The 15,417-nt window shown below is 29.1% G+C and overlaps 3 protein-coding genes across 7 annotated transcripts; 1 reads left to right on the forward strand and 2 right to left on the reverse strand.

The window, feature by feature from the left end:
• Nucleotides 1-92: 92 nt before the first annotated feature.
• LOC126842876 (leucine-rich repeat-containing protein 57-like) lies at nt 93-12,382 on the reverse strand. 4 transcript variants are annotated; one of them, XM_050580085.1, is made up of 11 exons: nt 12,262-12,382; nt 12,102-12,178; nt 3,936-4,125; nt 3,302-3,516; nt 2,610-2,680; nt 2,342-2,458; nt 1,288-1,367; nt 1,132-1,205; nt 562-614; nt 303-441; nt 105-209 (listed from the first exon to the last, which is right to left on the reverse strand). In XM_050580085.1, exons 2-11 carry the CDS (start codon nt 12,138-12,140, stop codon nt 153-155), a joined length of 1,035 nt encoding a protein of 344 aa, XP_050436042.1. In that variant the 5' UTR covers nt 12,141-12,178; nt 12,262-12,382; the 3' UTR covers nt 105-152. The 4 variants fall into 4 exon arrangements, with proteins under 4 accessions (XP_050436038.1, XP_050436042.1, XP_050436041.1 ...); XM_050580084.1 differs by having other exon boundaries at nt 12,252-12,351; XM_050580081.1 differs by lacking the exons at nt 12,102-12,178; nt 12,262-12,382 and adding an exon at nt 5,095-5,990 and having other exon boundaries at nt 93-209.
• LOC126842875 (arginine/serine-rich protein PNISR-like) lies at nt 6,766-11,178 on the forward strand. 2 transcript variants are annotated; one of them, XM_050580079.1, is made up of 12 exons: nt 6,766-7,170; nt 7,299-7,373; nt 7,481-7,684; nt 7,750-7,967; nt 8,388-8,505; nt 8,634-8,788; nt 8,856-9,020; nt 9,153-9,255; nt 9,414-9,458; nt 9,810-9,919; nt 9,989-10,166; nt 10,590-11,178. In XM_050580079.1, exons 1-12 carry the CDS (start codon nt 7,152-7,154, stop codon nt 11,078-11,080), a joined length of 1,881 nt encoding a protein of 626 aa, XP_050436036.1. In that variant the 5' UTR covers nt 6,766-7,151; the 3' UTR covers nt 11,081-11,178. The 2 variants fall into 2 exon arrangements, with proteins under 2 accessions (XP_050436036.1, XP_050436037.1); XM_050580080.1 differs by having other exon boundaries at nt 6,766-7,373.
• LOC126842877 (dehydrodolichyl diphosphate synthase complex subunit nus1) lies at nt 12,154-14,593 on the reverse strand. The gene is made up of 4 exons (XM_050580086.1): nt 13,711-14,593; nt 13,118-13,240; nt 12,479-12,716; nt 12,154-12,382 (listed from the first exon to the last, which is right to left on the reverse strand). Exons 1-4 carry the CDS (start codon nt 13,997-13,999, stop codon nt 12,292-12,294), a joined length of 741 nt encoding a protein of 246 aa, XP_050436043.1. The 5' UTR covers nt 14,000-14,593; the 3' UTR covers nt 12,154-12,291.
• Nucleotides 14,594-15,417: the final 824 nt, after the last annotated feature.

Below are 15,417 nucleotides of genomic sequence, written 5' to 3' on the forward strand. Positions count from 1 at the left end.
TACGAATTTGCATACCTAATAAACATGTTTAATTATGTATTTGACTTAAAAATAATAATTTCAATTTGAATACGAAAACAATAAATAATTTACTTGAGTTAAAATATTGGAATCAATGTCGCTAATATTTACAATAGTTGATTGTAAAAATGTCATTTTTTGGTGATATGACTTTTCAAATTAATGATGCGTTTTTGTATGGCGTGTAGCTGAAAAAATGATATAAGTCTGTCAATACAATAATACTTTTACATAAGTAGACTAAAAAAAAAAAATTACGGTATAAAATTAATTAATAAAACCTTTTGCATTTCTTTTTCGACGTTAGTAGTTGTTTGAGAGCTCTCATTTTTCTCATCTATATGTTCTTCGCCCGGCTCTTTTGATGATATATCAATAAGCATTTGATAAATATTTGACATTTCTAAATCAAAGTCAAACCTAAAAGCAAATTTTAACAAGTATAGAATACTGACACTAAAATATGTTATTACGATAAAATCGGGTTAGTTGAAAAATGATAGTTAGTGTACGGTCTACATTACGATAAATGATACTTACGGTTTAGACATAGTAATAGTTGTTCGTTTAGGTTTCAGACTTTCACTAATTTCCTGCCATAAAAAATACATCCATAAATGTAAGCGGATAAATATTTTCGATAAATTACAACACACTAATTATTATTAATTAGTTAGAAGGTAAGTATGAGTATAAAATAAACAAGTGCAGCGGAATGATGTTTAAAGTTAAATAATATATAACATTACCAACTTCTATTAAACTGTAAGTTTGTTAGATGAAAAATCAGTTTTCTTTAGAAATTAATATTATTAAAGTTGGACAGATGATTAACCCTTTACTTGGCAAGTGCTAATTTTTAAATGTCAAAAATAATTAAAATAATAGTCATGGAAAGTGGAGTATAAAATGTATGTATTTCTAAAAATACAATGCCAAGGGTTAACAACACTTGCTCGATACTCTAAAGAAAAAAAAAATTATGTTATGACAGTTATGTAAACTACATTTCAAACATAAACAGCTGCGCTTCTTGTCCAGTGTATAAGTTAAACAGAAATGTATGCATATATAATTTAGCTGTATTAATCCCAATAAAAAAAAAATTACTTTATTATAGGTTTGCCTAGATACCATTTTGAAAAAATCTTTATCGATTCCAAAAGGCATTTCAAGTCCTTTATCTGTAAAATAAGCAAGTATAATAATTTTAAAAACTACATTGTACTGTTCAATAATAAAATGATTAAATATTAATGTGCTTACAGTTATTACATTTGTAAGTACTTTCAATACGTTGTAACTGTTTTGCTTTATTTCTCCACGCTCTTAATGTTTCTTTATTCCTAAACAATTTTTTTGAAATATTTAATTGTTTTTTAAACAGACATTTTTTACAGGGTGATAAATTGAATGTAAGATAATCATTTTCTAGAGAAATAATCTTAATTTTGTAATTTATCTTTTTGAAAACATTTGTTTTATTTTAAAATAAGTAATAACATAAACTTAACTTTGTCTCCAAAAAGAATAACTACAAAATTGATATTATTTTAAGAAAAAACGAGCGTCTTACGTTAAATTGACAACTCTGTATACTGGAATAACCACAGTCGCAGATCATGGTAATTATTTTAATAATTATAATATTTCCATTTGCCACCTTTTAAATGACGATATAAATAAATATATACATAAATAGGTAAACAGATTCTTAGGGTAAAAGTACATTATTAAGAAAATAGAGTTTGAGACATTTTTTAGATTACTACATGGGCTGTTTTTGACAATGTTATAAGACGTAGAAATTTTCACTTTTTTAAGTTTACTGACTTTGGCCATAATTGTTCTATCAGAAATCGCCCATCGGTCACCTCAATACCTGATAAAAGTTTTGAACTATTGTACATATTTATTTTCAAGTTAAAACTGCTCAATTCGTCTGAAAACTGCATCACCCAGCAAGACATGTTTTACACGCAAATAAAAAAATTGTATCGAACCCTCTTAATAGAAACTTGGAAAGTATAACCGAATGCATTGTATATAAAGGGAAAGACCCCCCAAATAAAATTAGTTTATATACGTATACTCGGTACATAAATTAAATTTCGCAGTGCACAAACTACTTAATAAAGTTAAATATACTATACATGTTAAAAATTGTACAGATTGACCATTTTAATTTTGTGTTTATTTACAGCTCATGTGGAATTGGGTTTTCCCCCGATTCCTAATGATAATATTGCGCTACATTATCCCCTCTTTTTCCCCTCCCCATATTATAGCCTATATAGGTATACTATGTCTAGGCAATTACTTGTATAACTGGAGATTCCTTTCTTGTTTTTCAAGTATTGCCTTTTGTTTTTCCAAATAAAGTCGCTCTAGTTCTTTCATCCTAATATCCCGATCGGTTACTAAACGATCGCTGCTCCTAAAATGTACAAACAAACAAAAAGTGTATATTAAATATTAATCAAAATTATTTAGGATAAATAGCCGAGTTTGTATCAATACATCGTCTTCCGATTGATACAGCCCCATACTAATACCTATGCTATTTAATGTTTTATCAAAGCACTTGCCAATTAGTCAGGAATATCATTGGCCAACTGTATCTTTCCATCAGTCGATTCCTTTTTGACGACGTACTGTCCTAAATTCATAAAACATCAGTATACCTACACATTATTGACAATTGTTATTTCTTAATTTCTATGTTGCCCCCCTCCCCCCCACGTGTTTCTTAATAAAAAAAGAAAAATGTTGACTCCAATGTAAACACTCCAACCCAATTCAAATGTCCGCCTGTACAACGAGGTGAAGTCTTTCATCTAAAATACATACCTAGTTTTTTTTTGAAAAGATCTTTAAACAGAAATGAATTGTATTGATGAAAAATATTGATATTATATGAATCTGAATGGCATGACCTCTACTTTCTAATAAACAATTAATACCAAAATGAAATATTAAAATACATCCTTCTTTCTTAAGGTATTATGTACGTTTAAAACTTGTAGCTTAATGTTAAGTTTTAGTGAAAAATTGCCTATTCAATGCGCCTTAATAAATTCTAGTGTAGAGGCCTATTAAACGACATCTGGCTCTGGATCCGCAGCAAGTCAACTCTTTACTCTTCAAATGATATGTTTACAAAAGTTAAAACTCATTTTCTCGGAGACTGGTGTAACGGAAAAACTTATTTGTATTTTTCAAAATCATTGTTAAACGCTAATGCCTGGTTAATTACTTAAACACAATACATTGAACTTACAGGTAGTTTTTTTTCAACGGGCATAGAAGAAACCGAATCAGCCGCTGGTTTTGTTCTTTTAAGGTTCTCGTCGTTTTCGGATTGATCCGTTTCGCAAAGCCATTGACGTTGTAGATATTTAATTAAGTATTTCGAACCTTTTCTTAACACGTCTCTACTTGGAAACTCTAGAGGATTTCCGCCGAATTGTAATTCCCGAAGTTTGCGTATTGACCCTAGATATCATAATATATATTATACACTGTACACAACGAATATTGTCAAGTGCATTATAAAAATTCAACTTGCAAAGTTCTACACACTTTATAGACGTTGGCAAAAGAGCCGAAGACGTGGCTCATATAAATGGCCTACCTACTACTACTACCTACTAAATCCAATGGACAATGTACAAGGTGTGTGTTCATCTTCCACAAAAAAAAAATGTATATTAAAATCCAACTACTCTACGGTGACCGTAAAAAATCGCACCGGATGCCTTAAGATTTCTAAGTCAGCAACCAAATTGGCATAGCTCCCTAATGAACAAGTCCAAGGTTTTATGTAGATGTTTTTCTTGAAGGGGGAGGGGTATTATTTAGGCTCTGTGCACGTTTAAGTCTAAAAAGTTTTGTACCATAACTCGTATACTCACCAAGCACTGTAGGTAATTCCTTTAAGTTGTTTTTTCCCAGTAAAAACACTTGCAAATTGGGATGGCCTTCGACGCTGTCGGGTATTCGACGAACCCTGTTACACCGTAAGTCTAACCATGTAAGATTAGGAAGACCGGTGAACAGTTTGTCTGGCAATGTCCGTATATTGTTGTTATTCAAATATAAAAACTATTAATTGTAACGGTTGGCTATGTTAATAATTCATAAGTTATAAGAGTAGCCTATTTCCAAAACTATATAATAACTGTTTGAAATTTCTAAAACAATTATTAGTGTCCCAACTGGGATCACAATGTATAACATGCATTTTTATAGTTGCTCCATATTTTAAATTATTCTTCTATACTTAAAATCAAAAACTTTAAGCAAAGTAAAAATATTTAAGAAAAATAGCTTGAGTTTAGCCACTCAAATGTGTAAATTATTAGTTTTGGATTAAAGTTGGTTATTTCTGGAGAAAAAAAATCATTGCTATTTTATTTGTAACAAACATTTATAACTTACATTTTCAGTATAACAATAATAGTTAAGTATTTTCATTAATGAAATTAAAATGATTTATCACCCATTAGTACTCATTTGAAACCCGTTATTTGAATAAGGAGACACTAAGTTTTAATTTAACAAATAATATGTTTATTACTGCATATAATACATTTTGGAAATAAACATATACATAATCATACCTTAGGAAATTAATTCCCATCAAATCCGATGGAAGAAAGTTTTGGAAATAAAGCTACATATAAAGTGTATTTTATTAGAGAAATAATAAGTTAATATTAATGCTCAATGCTTTTACTGTTAACTTTTTTACCATGTATTTTGTTAATGCAACGAAACCCAGTTAAGTATTGTTATGCGCAAACTTAATAAAACCCTTTATTTTTTGTTAAAATATACTATACATTTGCTCGGTTTTACCCAAAAAACCAACTGATTGAAACTTTTTTTAAATATAAATATATGCAAATAAAGTTTCATCACAAACAGTTAGCTTAAAAAACAAAACAAATATTTTGTGCTGGCTTGTTTAGCCCGGCATCCAGTTAGAGTAAATTATTGTCTTTAAGAGTGAAATAATTAATGAATAATTATTCAAGCATTTTTTTTTTGTACAATCCAAGTTTAACTTACACGAACACCGTATCCAATGTCTTGAAAAATCGATTCTGGTATTGAACTTAAATTTCTACTTTTTAAATCCACAATTTCCATTGCGAATGTTTTCCAATAATTATTATATTTAAAATTTTAATAATATGGGCAGTTTCAACTTTTAATAAATGCCCGTTGTCTATAGTATTTGGCCTATTTGAACAATACACGAAAAATGACTTTGCGCTGTACACTTATTATCAATAAGGGAAAATATAACCATAGAACCCATTTTTTCGGGCTGTCATAGCAACTCAACCTATGTTTATTATTGGGTGCAATGTGACATGGATAGTGAACAAATAATCAATGGACTGTGCGTCGCGCATTGGTGATTTTTTACTTGTCTGATGTAAAAAAAAAAAATTATTTTTTATATTGAAATGTTAAAAGGAAGGGATTCCTAAAACTAGTAGGAACGCAGTAGGACATTTTATTTTGTGTGGATCTACACATCATTTTTTCTGTTGTATTTGCATCATCAGCCTTTTGAAAAGGTGGTCCATTCCTAAGAGCTAATATTTTTCCAGGAAGAATTTACGGTCCAGTTCTGTGCTAAAAGTGTTTTTGTTTAGACATTTTAAGTTCAGAGCAAGGTGTAATTTGTTTTAAGTTTGAACCACAGATTAAAATATATATCTCTACATGGAAAGTCCACGGCAACCGTTATGATAACGAAATGGACGCAACGGATGGTTTGCGTCCAAAATTGGCTTGCCAAAAAGTTAATGTCGTGGTCTACGTGTGTATGTTTAACACTACGGTTGGAGCTCACGGCTTTCTTCTAGCTGATATTCACATCAAATAACCAGATGTTATTTATTTAACGACTGAGCTGTTTATAGAAAAGTATTAGCAATTTATAGACTCTGGAACCAATAACATGTGAGAATAGGCAAACAAAAAAAAAAACCGAAAATTTTATGTTTTTAACTGATTCAAAGCCGAAAATGTGTTATTATCTGTATGAAAAGTAATTTCGCAAATGTTCTGGAAACAAAGTACAAATGACAATGTTATTCGAGAGCCTTAATACAGATTTTATACGCTTTCGACTTTACACATATAATAAAATTCAACATTAATAATAATACTGTGACGTGTATTTCTTAACCACGCGGTTCCAAGTGGTAACATTTGTCTGGTATTTTATAAAAAAATATGTAAGAATGGATAAAACTCAGTACACATACCAATACATTGTATCGATTGTGCACAATTGATACATCTTAATAATATTGTTGTCAAACGCATTGCATTATTATTGATTGATTGCGCATAACATACGGATGCAAAAATTGTAAGAACATCGATGTTTACTTTATTGTTAATTCGATAGTGATGTATATTTGTATGGAAAGAGGCATTAAATATATCGATATAAATATAGATTAAAAATATCGACATGGTGCAATTTGCATAGCGTTATAAACATCGAACACGCTGTTGTTTTTTGTAATTAACAACTAACAATAGTATCTATCTAAAATATATATAAAATAAAATATCTTACATTTTATGAGTCTATAATTTTTCTGTTCTTTACAAAAATTTAATTGTTATAAAAAATATATTGGTTTATCGTTTTTTTTTTTTACTATCGATACCGCATACTATACTATCGATATATTTTCGACAACCATAGTGACAAGACAGTAGTGCCTAAAATCTAAATTCAGGCTTCGCATGTTTCAAGTATACCATTACATATTATAATTGATAAGTCGGAAAGTGTGTATTAAACTTAGCGTTGGGAACTAGTTTACGTATTTTAATCACAGTGTTTTTGTGTCAAACACAGTTTCTTTTATAAATATATTAAAACGACAAATTTTGAATGATAATACAGTAGAGAAAAAAATGTGTTATTTAATTTCAATTTAAGTATTTTAAAGCTTGGATTTTTTTTATTTCAATTTATGTTACCAAAAATATTGTGTCTTATTTTAATATATCATCATTTAATATATATTCATTAAAATAAAAGTTGCTTTAATTTTATATAATGAAATCGATCGTTGTTTGTGTATAGTACTATGCAGAAAATATTATGTGGTAGGCGTTACATGTTAAAACTATATTGTAGCAACTGAAATCACTTTTTACTTAATTTATTGATAATAAGTTTAAATGTATATAAATGTGTGATTATTTTTAAACTTTGTGCTGCATAATGTGGTCAGACCCATCATTAAATATGGCTTTTGGAAATCAGTGGATGAATCCTGCTTTGTATCAACATATGAACAACGAACAAGGTTATTATAAAAACTTGCAATAAATAACCTTATACTTATACTTTAGGGCTATAAATCAGTTTGTTATTGTCGTGATAACTAACTTATAATTGTATTTAATTTTCAAGTGGACTGGGCGAGTTTAGCCCAACAATGGATTAAGATGAAAGAAACATCACACACGCTTCAACCGGGACAACATGTGAGGCCTATAGTATGTGAAACTAATACAGAAGCACCTCGTCCACCGACAGATATTCAAAACACTTTGAATGCTTCAGGTCCTAGTAAAACAATTAGCAATCGCAATACAACTGTTAATTCTGTTGCTGGTTAGTAGTCTATAGCACAAGTCGAACATCGATACAAATATTTATTTATTGTCTGTGATGTGAAGGGAATAACATTGAAAAACCGAGTGCCTGGAATACATTGACTTGGCAACAGCAGCAGCAATGGAATTGGAATTGGAATCCCAATACAACACCGCTCCCACTTAAACCTCCTATTATGGAGACAGTGACTTCAGTCAGACCTCCATATGTTGCACCCCCGGTGCTGCCGAAACCAGAAACTTATGCTGTCAATAATTCAACCAGAAATTTCAACACAAACGTTAGTCATTAAACTTAGGAAAATAAGTTTTACTGAAGCGTTGTCCACACTAGCGAACCAGATCCAAACTACAAGCACATTGATCCTAATGTCAGTATTTTGACAAACGTTTGATGTGAATGTTGCTGCAACATTTAACTGTAACACGGTGGAGTTGAAGTTTGGTATTGGGCTCGTTAGTGTTGATGAAGCCTATAATATATAAATAAGTAATAAGGGTGGGACGTTAATCGAGTAACTAGAAACTCGAGTTTTGGTGTATGCGGTTATTATTGAAGACAATTCAGTTCATTATAAAAACAATTGGGATTACATTATGATGTTGTATATTGCCTGTTTTTTTCCGTAAAGTTATACTTAGATTTCTTGTAAAAAATATACATTAAATGAATACATTGTAAAACTTAAATTTTACTTTAGAGTTATTGGGCTGGATCTAGTAATACTAGGGTCCCTCCTTCAACAGAATCGGAGCAATGGAATAAACCAAGTTTGGTCACGACTTTAGATGATAAAAATCAAGATTCCTCTTATATTGGTTAGTATTTTTTATTTTTTTTAACTAGTTTTTGTACATTTTTTTGGTAAAAAAAAAGTGTAGCGCTATTAAATGTTATGTAGGTAATAATTTATTATTCAAATATACATTTTTAATTTTAATTATAGATGCAGCCAAACGTAAACAACTTCCAGCTTGGATTCGGGAAGGCCTTGAGAAAATGGAAAGAGAAAAACGTAGGAAAATAGAACAAGAGCAATCTAATAGCGAATCAGAATTTCAAAGTTATCACGATGAAAACACATCGATCGAACTACACAATGTATTTTTTGTTATGAGTTTTAGAGGTTTGAAACATGCAAATAATATGTTTTTTTTTTTTTTTTTAGATATCCAATCAATATAACAGTGAGACCGTTATGGCCGATGAAGAAATTGAACCAGATCCTTTAGAAGTCAACGCTGATGAAGAATTTCGGAAAACCGATTTTATTAAAAGTGAATCTCCATCTTTAATCCCACGTAAGAGTAAAGCTCAGATTTGGGAAGATACGGTAATAAAATTAATTCATATTAATTTGTACTATACATTTAATTTTTTTGAAAGTTTCAGAATTGTTATTTATGCTGCCATGTTCTTGTATTGTTCTCAATCGAATGTTTCTAGTTAATATTATTTCTTTTAGATGCTGAGTCTTCGTCAAATCCTGACAAAATTATTGATGGATGTCACTAATGACATGATGTTAAACGCTGCAAAGGAAATGTTAAAAACTACTCTTCATACAGGTAAAGTAAATAGTATTTTAAAATTTGGCCCTAAAAAAGTTAATCGTAAGTAAATATGAAATTGATTACTTCGAGTGGTAAAACAAATGTATATAATTTTTTGATTTTTTTTTTCAACTTAACTCTATTGTCAATTTTACCATATGCCAATGTAACAGATACACACGGGAATCAAAATCAAACCTCGTTAGCTGGTAAGCTGGGTGAGTTAATTTCTAATTAAGTTTTCTCAAATATTAGTCATTTATATTGTATGTATCTCGATAAATACATCTAAAGCCTCAGATTATTAGATTTATTCATAAATATTTATATTATTGTATTAATATATTTATTTCATAAATTTATTAAATATGATCATTAATTATGTTTGTGATGGTCATAGTATTATTCTCTATCGTTTTGTGTCTTATTTGATCCAATCAATTGGAATCATATTATGTACTTTCTATACAGTACTACGGCTACAGTGTTTATTTCTTTATGTAGCTATTTCTATATAGATATACCGCCTTAACAATACACGCATTGTTAATACTCTTATTTCATTCTAGGTCTTGGAGTTTATGGATCGGCTTCGGAGTCTTCTGGCGAAAGCGACGACGAAAACACTATATCAAGTCGTAAACCATCAAACAGACAAGATTCAGATGAAGCTATTCAAGTATGATTTAATATACCTATTCAGTTCCTCGTTTTTCAAATTGTAATAAACAATAATGTAAATTTTCAGGAAAGACTGTTGAAGCGCCAACGTGAATTTAGTAATATTGAAGCGAGGATACTTATGGAGTTGGACAAACTTGAAGACCGGGAAAAGCTAGTCAGGTCTAAATTTGATAGCAGTGTTAAACTAAGTGGAGAAGTAAATGATACTGGTAGTCAGGTAGTGGAAAACGTTCAGACAAAAGGTAAAATTATGATTCATTTATATATTAATGAATATTTTTGTTGTCTGTTTAAAACAAGTTTGTAGATTAAGTTTTAATATTATAGAATTAAAATTTTATGATTTTATCCAAAAATAAAAAATATGTTTAGTTTTAATTGGTTTTCAACCGTAAATATAATATATTTATAGAATTATTTATTCATAGTTTTTACATATAACTATAAACTCGAGACTTCCAGTGTTGGTTTTTACTCTAAACCATGAAATTAGGGATCTTGGCTCGTAGAATGGTAGTTTTTCTTTAAAAATAAACTCAATATTTTATCATCCGCTCTTTTGAACTTTTCAACAATTGTTCCCGATTTCAATTTTGGTTTAAATGGAAGAGGGATTATCACTATGTTAACATCATCATTGTAACTTGTTTAAATACATTTTTCAGGACGCTCCGATAGCGAAGTGTTGAACCCGAAAGTCAACAACAAAGGAAATGACAAATCAAAACCGGAATGGTCAGGTGAAACAAGCGTTAAAAATGGAAATAGAAAAAAGAAATCGAAAAAATCGAGTTCGAGTGATTCTAGTAGTAATAGTGAAAGTAGCGAAAGTGAGGACACCGATAGTAAATATAGTAGGAAAAGTGATAAATATAGATCGAGATCCTCAAATACAAAAAGTAAAGCGGTTGTTAGGAAGAGATCGCGTTCTAGAAGTAGGTCTTACACAAGGTCAAAGCGTAGTAGGTCGCGTTCAAGACGGAGGAGTAGCTCGCGGTCGAGACGCAACGATAGAAAGTCCACAAGTAGTTATAGATCAAAGCGAAGTCGTACACCGGTGTCCAAGCATGGGAGCTCTAGAAAACGTAGAGGTAAACGCGACAGTTCATCCTCGTCTAGTGGATCAAGAAGTACTAGACATCGGTATAGGCGATAAGATTTTGTTAAACAATCCATTTGTATTTTATAAATTAAGATTTTTTAAAAATAATAATTTATTTCTATATGTATAACTAGCTGATTTTTTTTTTTTTTTAATGACAGAATTAAAAACAAATTCAATTTTATTAAAATTTATCTACAACTACAACATTAGAGGGGGTGTTGTAATTGATCGTAAAATAGTTAAATAATTACAAACCTTTAACTAGAATAATATTTCAATATGTATCGGCTTGTACTGTTATATTTTATAATTGACTGATTAAACAAGCATTAAATAGTTTGAACAAAATAGTCATTTAGTTTTTCTTTTGATATTTTTTCTTCCTCTTTGAAGATAAATGTAGTACAAGCGCAATTTCACAAAAAAAAAATAGTGGACACGCTTAAACAAAAATATAATAAATTCCATGCTTCCGTGATACTTAAGTAGGTAATGTTAACAATTTACTTGGTTTAAAACACCAAGCCATACTTTTAAGTCCGCTATTCTTTATATAAACTAAGAATTACAATTTTTAAATAATGCAAATTATTTTAAACAAATTTATGTTTTGAGCATTTCGAATAACTTTTTAATTGAAATAAATCACTGATTACTATTTTTGAATAATACATTATTCGAAATAATTTATCGCTTGAAACTTTAAACATTTTATTAAAAATATATTTTTATTTTTTAAATAACTTATTTAAAAAAAATTCCTAATAAACAAAATGTATTTGATTTATTATTTTCTATAGTTATTTTCATTTGTAATAAAATAAAAATGATTCGAGTTAGTAGTAGTTTTGTTAATTAAATATAATTTAATTAATTAGTTGAGTTTAAATACATACAATTTATGCATAAAAATTGAATCTATGATCAAATACCTTAAAAGTGTGTGTATGCATTTTACTATAATCAGTATTATTAATGTAACCAATAAGGTATTAAATTTACAGTATTAATAAAATTTAAAAAAAGTTAAAATATATAATTGCATTATTCTTATAGTTGTACGGTTTATTACCTGTGAAGTGTTGTCGACTGTTATGTGCCACAACAACATGTGTTCAGATCCATTCAGTCGATATATACATTTAATGACTGTTAAATAAATAATTTATTAACATAGAAAACATTTCATAACAAGGATTCCAAAAATATATAAAGTAATTACATATATTTACATATTGTAATTAAAAAAATCTAAAAATGGTTCACTTTCCATATCTTTGCTCATGTCTGCTAAATGTTTCCATCAATTTGAAAAATTTACAAAATTTCACGTTATAGTGAGTTTTTAGTATCCTACAACAACAATAAACCGTCTTCTTTTAATTGTCACATAATTAAAAATTGATGCGTTGTAAACAATGTAATCTAACAAAAATTATTATAACTTACAAAAATTCTGTAACGCGAGTGTGCCATGGTAATAGGCCAAACGTCGTACATGAATCGCCACAAATTACTACTAAATCTGGTTCGATCAGGGGATATATATTTCCGATGACGGATTCTACCAGTTTATCTGAAAATTCTTCTTTTGAATGGCAAACATTTTGTAAAACATTTACTAATTGTAATTTGGAATGTTTGGACGTTAGTACGTTTACTTCAATTCTTGGCTCCCATTTATAGCCTGAAAGTGTAGTACGCATATTATTATAGTTATAAAAACAACTATTCAGTTACGAAAATCCTGTCGTGGCAATTGTTTAATAGATTATAGTTGTTCCATACAAACACTAGCATTTCTATTGAAAGCTAGTTTACGAAACACCAATTGTAAGTAGATAATTATTTTTTTGAGTTTGTAAATGAGTCTTAAAATATTGTTGGTAAGCTCTGAACAAAGTTTATCATTGAATTTATATATTTTTTTAATTCTATACATAAACGTAGATATTAATATTAAAATGGAACTGTCCAATAATCCATAATTACAAAGATGGTCGGACAAACGATCATAAAATGAAACTAAAAACGTTTATTCAATATCGACTCAAAACTTAGAGTTAAATAAAATGTTAAAATACTCACCATTAATTGAGTTTTTAGACTCAAATTTAATGTCGTCGTTGAATTCTATTCCCCACTTTAATTTTGGAAGAAGATTTTGGTATTTCTTCTTAAACACATGAAATACTTTTTCAGGTATTATACCTGAAATACACAACAAATGTGAGTTAAGGAATTAAAGGAATAATATTATTAATATCTACCATCTGTATAAATTGGATATAACTCAACTAATAGAGCAAACATTAAAAATCAAATTACAAATTATACTAAAAAATGTCTAAACCAAAAACTCTTGGTTGGAAATAGTGTTTTTTACCAAATGATTCATTTTTTATAAATAAATAATTAGTTTTTAAAAAGGTCAATATTATAAATAAAGTTTGTAGTAAGTTTCTAATTTATAGACTGGCTATATGAAGAAACCGTCTTGGTGGATAAAAATCGATCGCGTGTAAAATTGACGTTTATATCAATTTTTTTTTTCTTACGATACTATCTTATCTGTCTCCCGAAACGTTGAATAGTTTTGTGCGTCAAGTCATTTCTTAACGTTGTCTTAAAACTAACACAGCATAATATATTATGTAAAATAATTGTTTTTTTTTTCTTACCATTATTGTTGTGGTAGAAACTAATGATGGGTATTTCTAGAAACAACGACCAAGCTATGAGCTTAGACAAGTCGTCGTAAGACACTTCTTCTTGGCAAACGGACACCACCAAGTGGCTGGGAGTTTTTCTTAAACTGTACTTGTAATCTTCGGCGGTCGAACGATTCAGCCAAGGATCATCGAGTTGTTTAAAGTATATTGTTTGATTCACAAGCCACAAATAAAAAGCGTACAAAAAATGTGCAATAAACAACAAAATTGAAAACAAAAGTTTGAATATATTATACATAATTGTGTGTGTGTTGTATTTGTTTTTTTTTTTTTAGTTACATTAATTATTATTTCATTTAGCACGTCTTTCGTATAAACATTACAATAACATATTGAAACATTTGATGAAACGTAAACTGAGGTAGGTACGGATAGGTGTTTTCGTTTAGTAATCAAACGCCGCTGATTTTTTAGAGTTCTTATAATATTGTTGATAAATTGTAAACTTTGGGGTTTAGATAAGAAAAACTGTTGTTATCGGCGGTCGGCTTATCGTTTGATCGCTTTGATAATGAAATTAAATTACAGTGTAGGCGTAGCACGGTATTGTGATGGTGTTTAAAACGGATAATAATGTAAAAACAATAAGAAATCAATAAGAAAATATAATATTATGATGAACAAAAATAATAACATGATTATGATATATTTTATCATATTTCACCAATTGCGGAGAGGCACGAATCACGTTGTGATTTGTCTATTAAATAGGTAACGTTAAATTATCAATGACTTTTATTTTTTTTAAAAGAAGTAAACAAAATTACAGATTTAAGAACTCGGCTGATAAATCTGTAGAAAAATGTGGCTTTTCGACAATCAAAAAAACACTAAGAACCTAATGCAAAGCGACTGAGGGAACAGTCGAAAACGGCTTTGCATTGTTCGACACATTTAATTGATGGGAAAGCGTATTTCCTTGAAAAATTGTACCCATTTAAATTTTTTAATTGCTTAATACATCCCAACCGTTCCCATCGCCATTGTGTTTGTTATTTATCACACCTAATTTAATTAAGGTAAATAATTTATTTAAGGTTATCAGATCAAAAGTTTCCCACGTGAATATGGAACAATGTTTACACAAAAGATGGAAAATATATTATTGTAAAAACAATTTTTAAATTATGAGTATTTCTAAATACACGTTAAAAATCTGTGTTTGTAAAGTACATTTTTTTAGCGCGTCAAATATGTATTTATTTGAAAAAAAAAAACAATATTAATAGTACCTACCTATATTATATTCAGTACATAGTAAATCTTATACTGGAAAATTAAAAAAGGAAGCAAATTTTTTTTTTTTTTTTTAATATTAGATATTAACTCTGTCAAAGGTCTTCCACTGGGAATCTCTTTTCACTGAAGGCTCAGCTAATAAGTAAACTATCTTAAACTTTTTTTTCCAGTTTCCCATATTGTTTTTTTTACCTAATTACTACACTATTTGTATACAATGTATTTAGTATAGGTAACAAGTTCGTTTGTATGTAAACTCGGTAAAAAATTGTGGGAAATTTTGATTAAATCGTTTTCTACAGATTAAAACTAATATTTAGTTATCAAAAAAAAAAGATTTAGGTGTACGCCATGTCGGATTTGGGCATTGTACTTTTGTACAAGTTTTGTTTTTAATAATGCGCTTTATTTCATTAT

The sequence above is a fragment of the Adelges cooleyi genome, unplaced genomic scaffold, assembly GCF_023614345.1.
Source record: "Adelges cooleyi isolate 19-005CV unplaced genomic scaffold, UGA_ACOO_1.1 ACOO_flye_CR_arks_rails_tigmint_CR_PRNA_574, whole genome shotgun sequence".
Lineage (NCBI taxonomy): Eukaryota > Metazoa > Arthropoda > Insecta > Hemiptera > Adelgidae > Adelges > Adelges cooleyi.

Coding starts and splice junctions, on each gene's coding strand:
- LOC126842876 (XM_050580081.1), bottom strand. CDS start 5,175: ATGGAAATTGTGGATTTAAAAAGTAGAAATTTAAGTTCAATACCAGAA. Junction 1,206..1,287: donor TACTTACAAATGTAATAACT/GTAAGCACATTA, acceptor CTTATTTTACAG/ATAAAGGACTTGAAATGCCT. Junction 615..1,131: donor CTAGGCAAACCTATAATAAA/GTAATTTTTTTT, acceptor TTTTTATGGCAG/GAAATTAGTGAAAGTCTGAA.
- LOC126842877 (XM_050580086.1), bottom strand. CDS start 13,999: ATGTATAATATATTCAAACTTTTGTTTTCAATTTTGTTGTTTATTGCA. Junction 12,717..13,117: donor GTCTAAAAACTCAATTAATG/GTGAGTATTTTA, acceptor CTACACTTTCAG/GCTATAAATGGGAGCCAAGA. Junction 12,383..12,478: donor ACTCGCGTTACAGAATTTTT/GTAAGTTATAAT, acceptor TTGTTGTTGTAG/GATACTAAAAACTCACTATA.
- LOC126842875 (XM_050580079.1), top strand. Junction 7,685..7,749: donor AACTGTTAATTCTGTTGCTG/GTTAGTAGTCTA, acceptor TGTGATGTGAAG/GGAATAACATTGAAAAACCG. Junction 7,968..8,387: donor CCAGAAATTTCAACACAAAC/GTTAGTCATTAA, acceptor ATTTTACTTTAG/AGTTATTGGGCTGGATCTAG.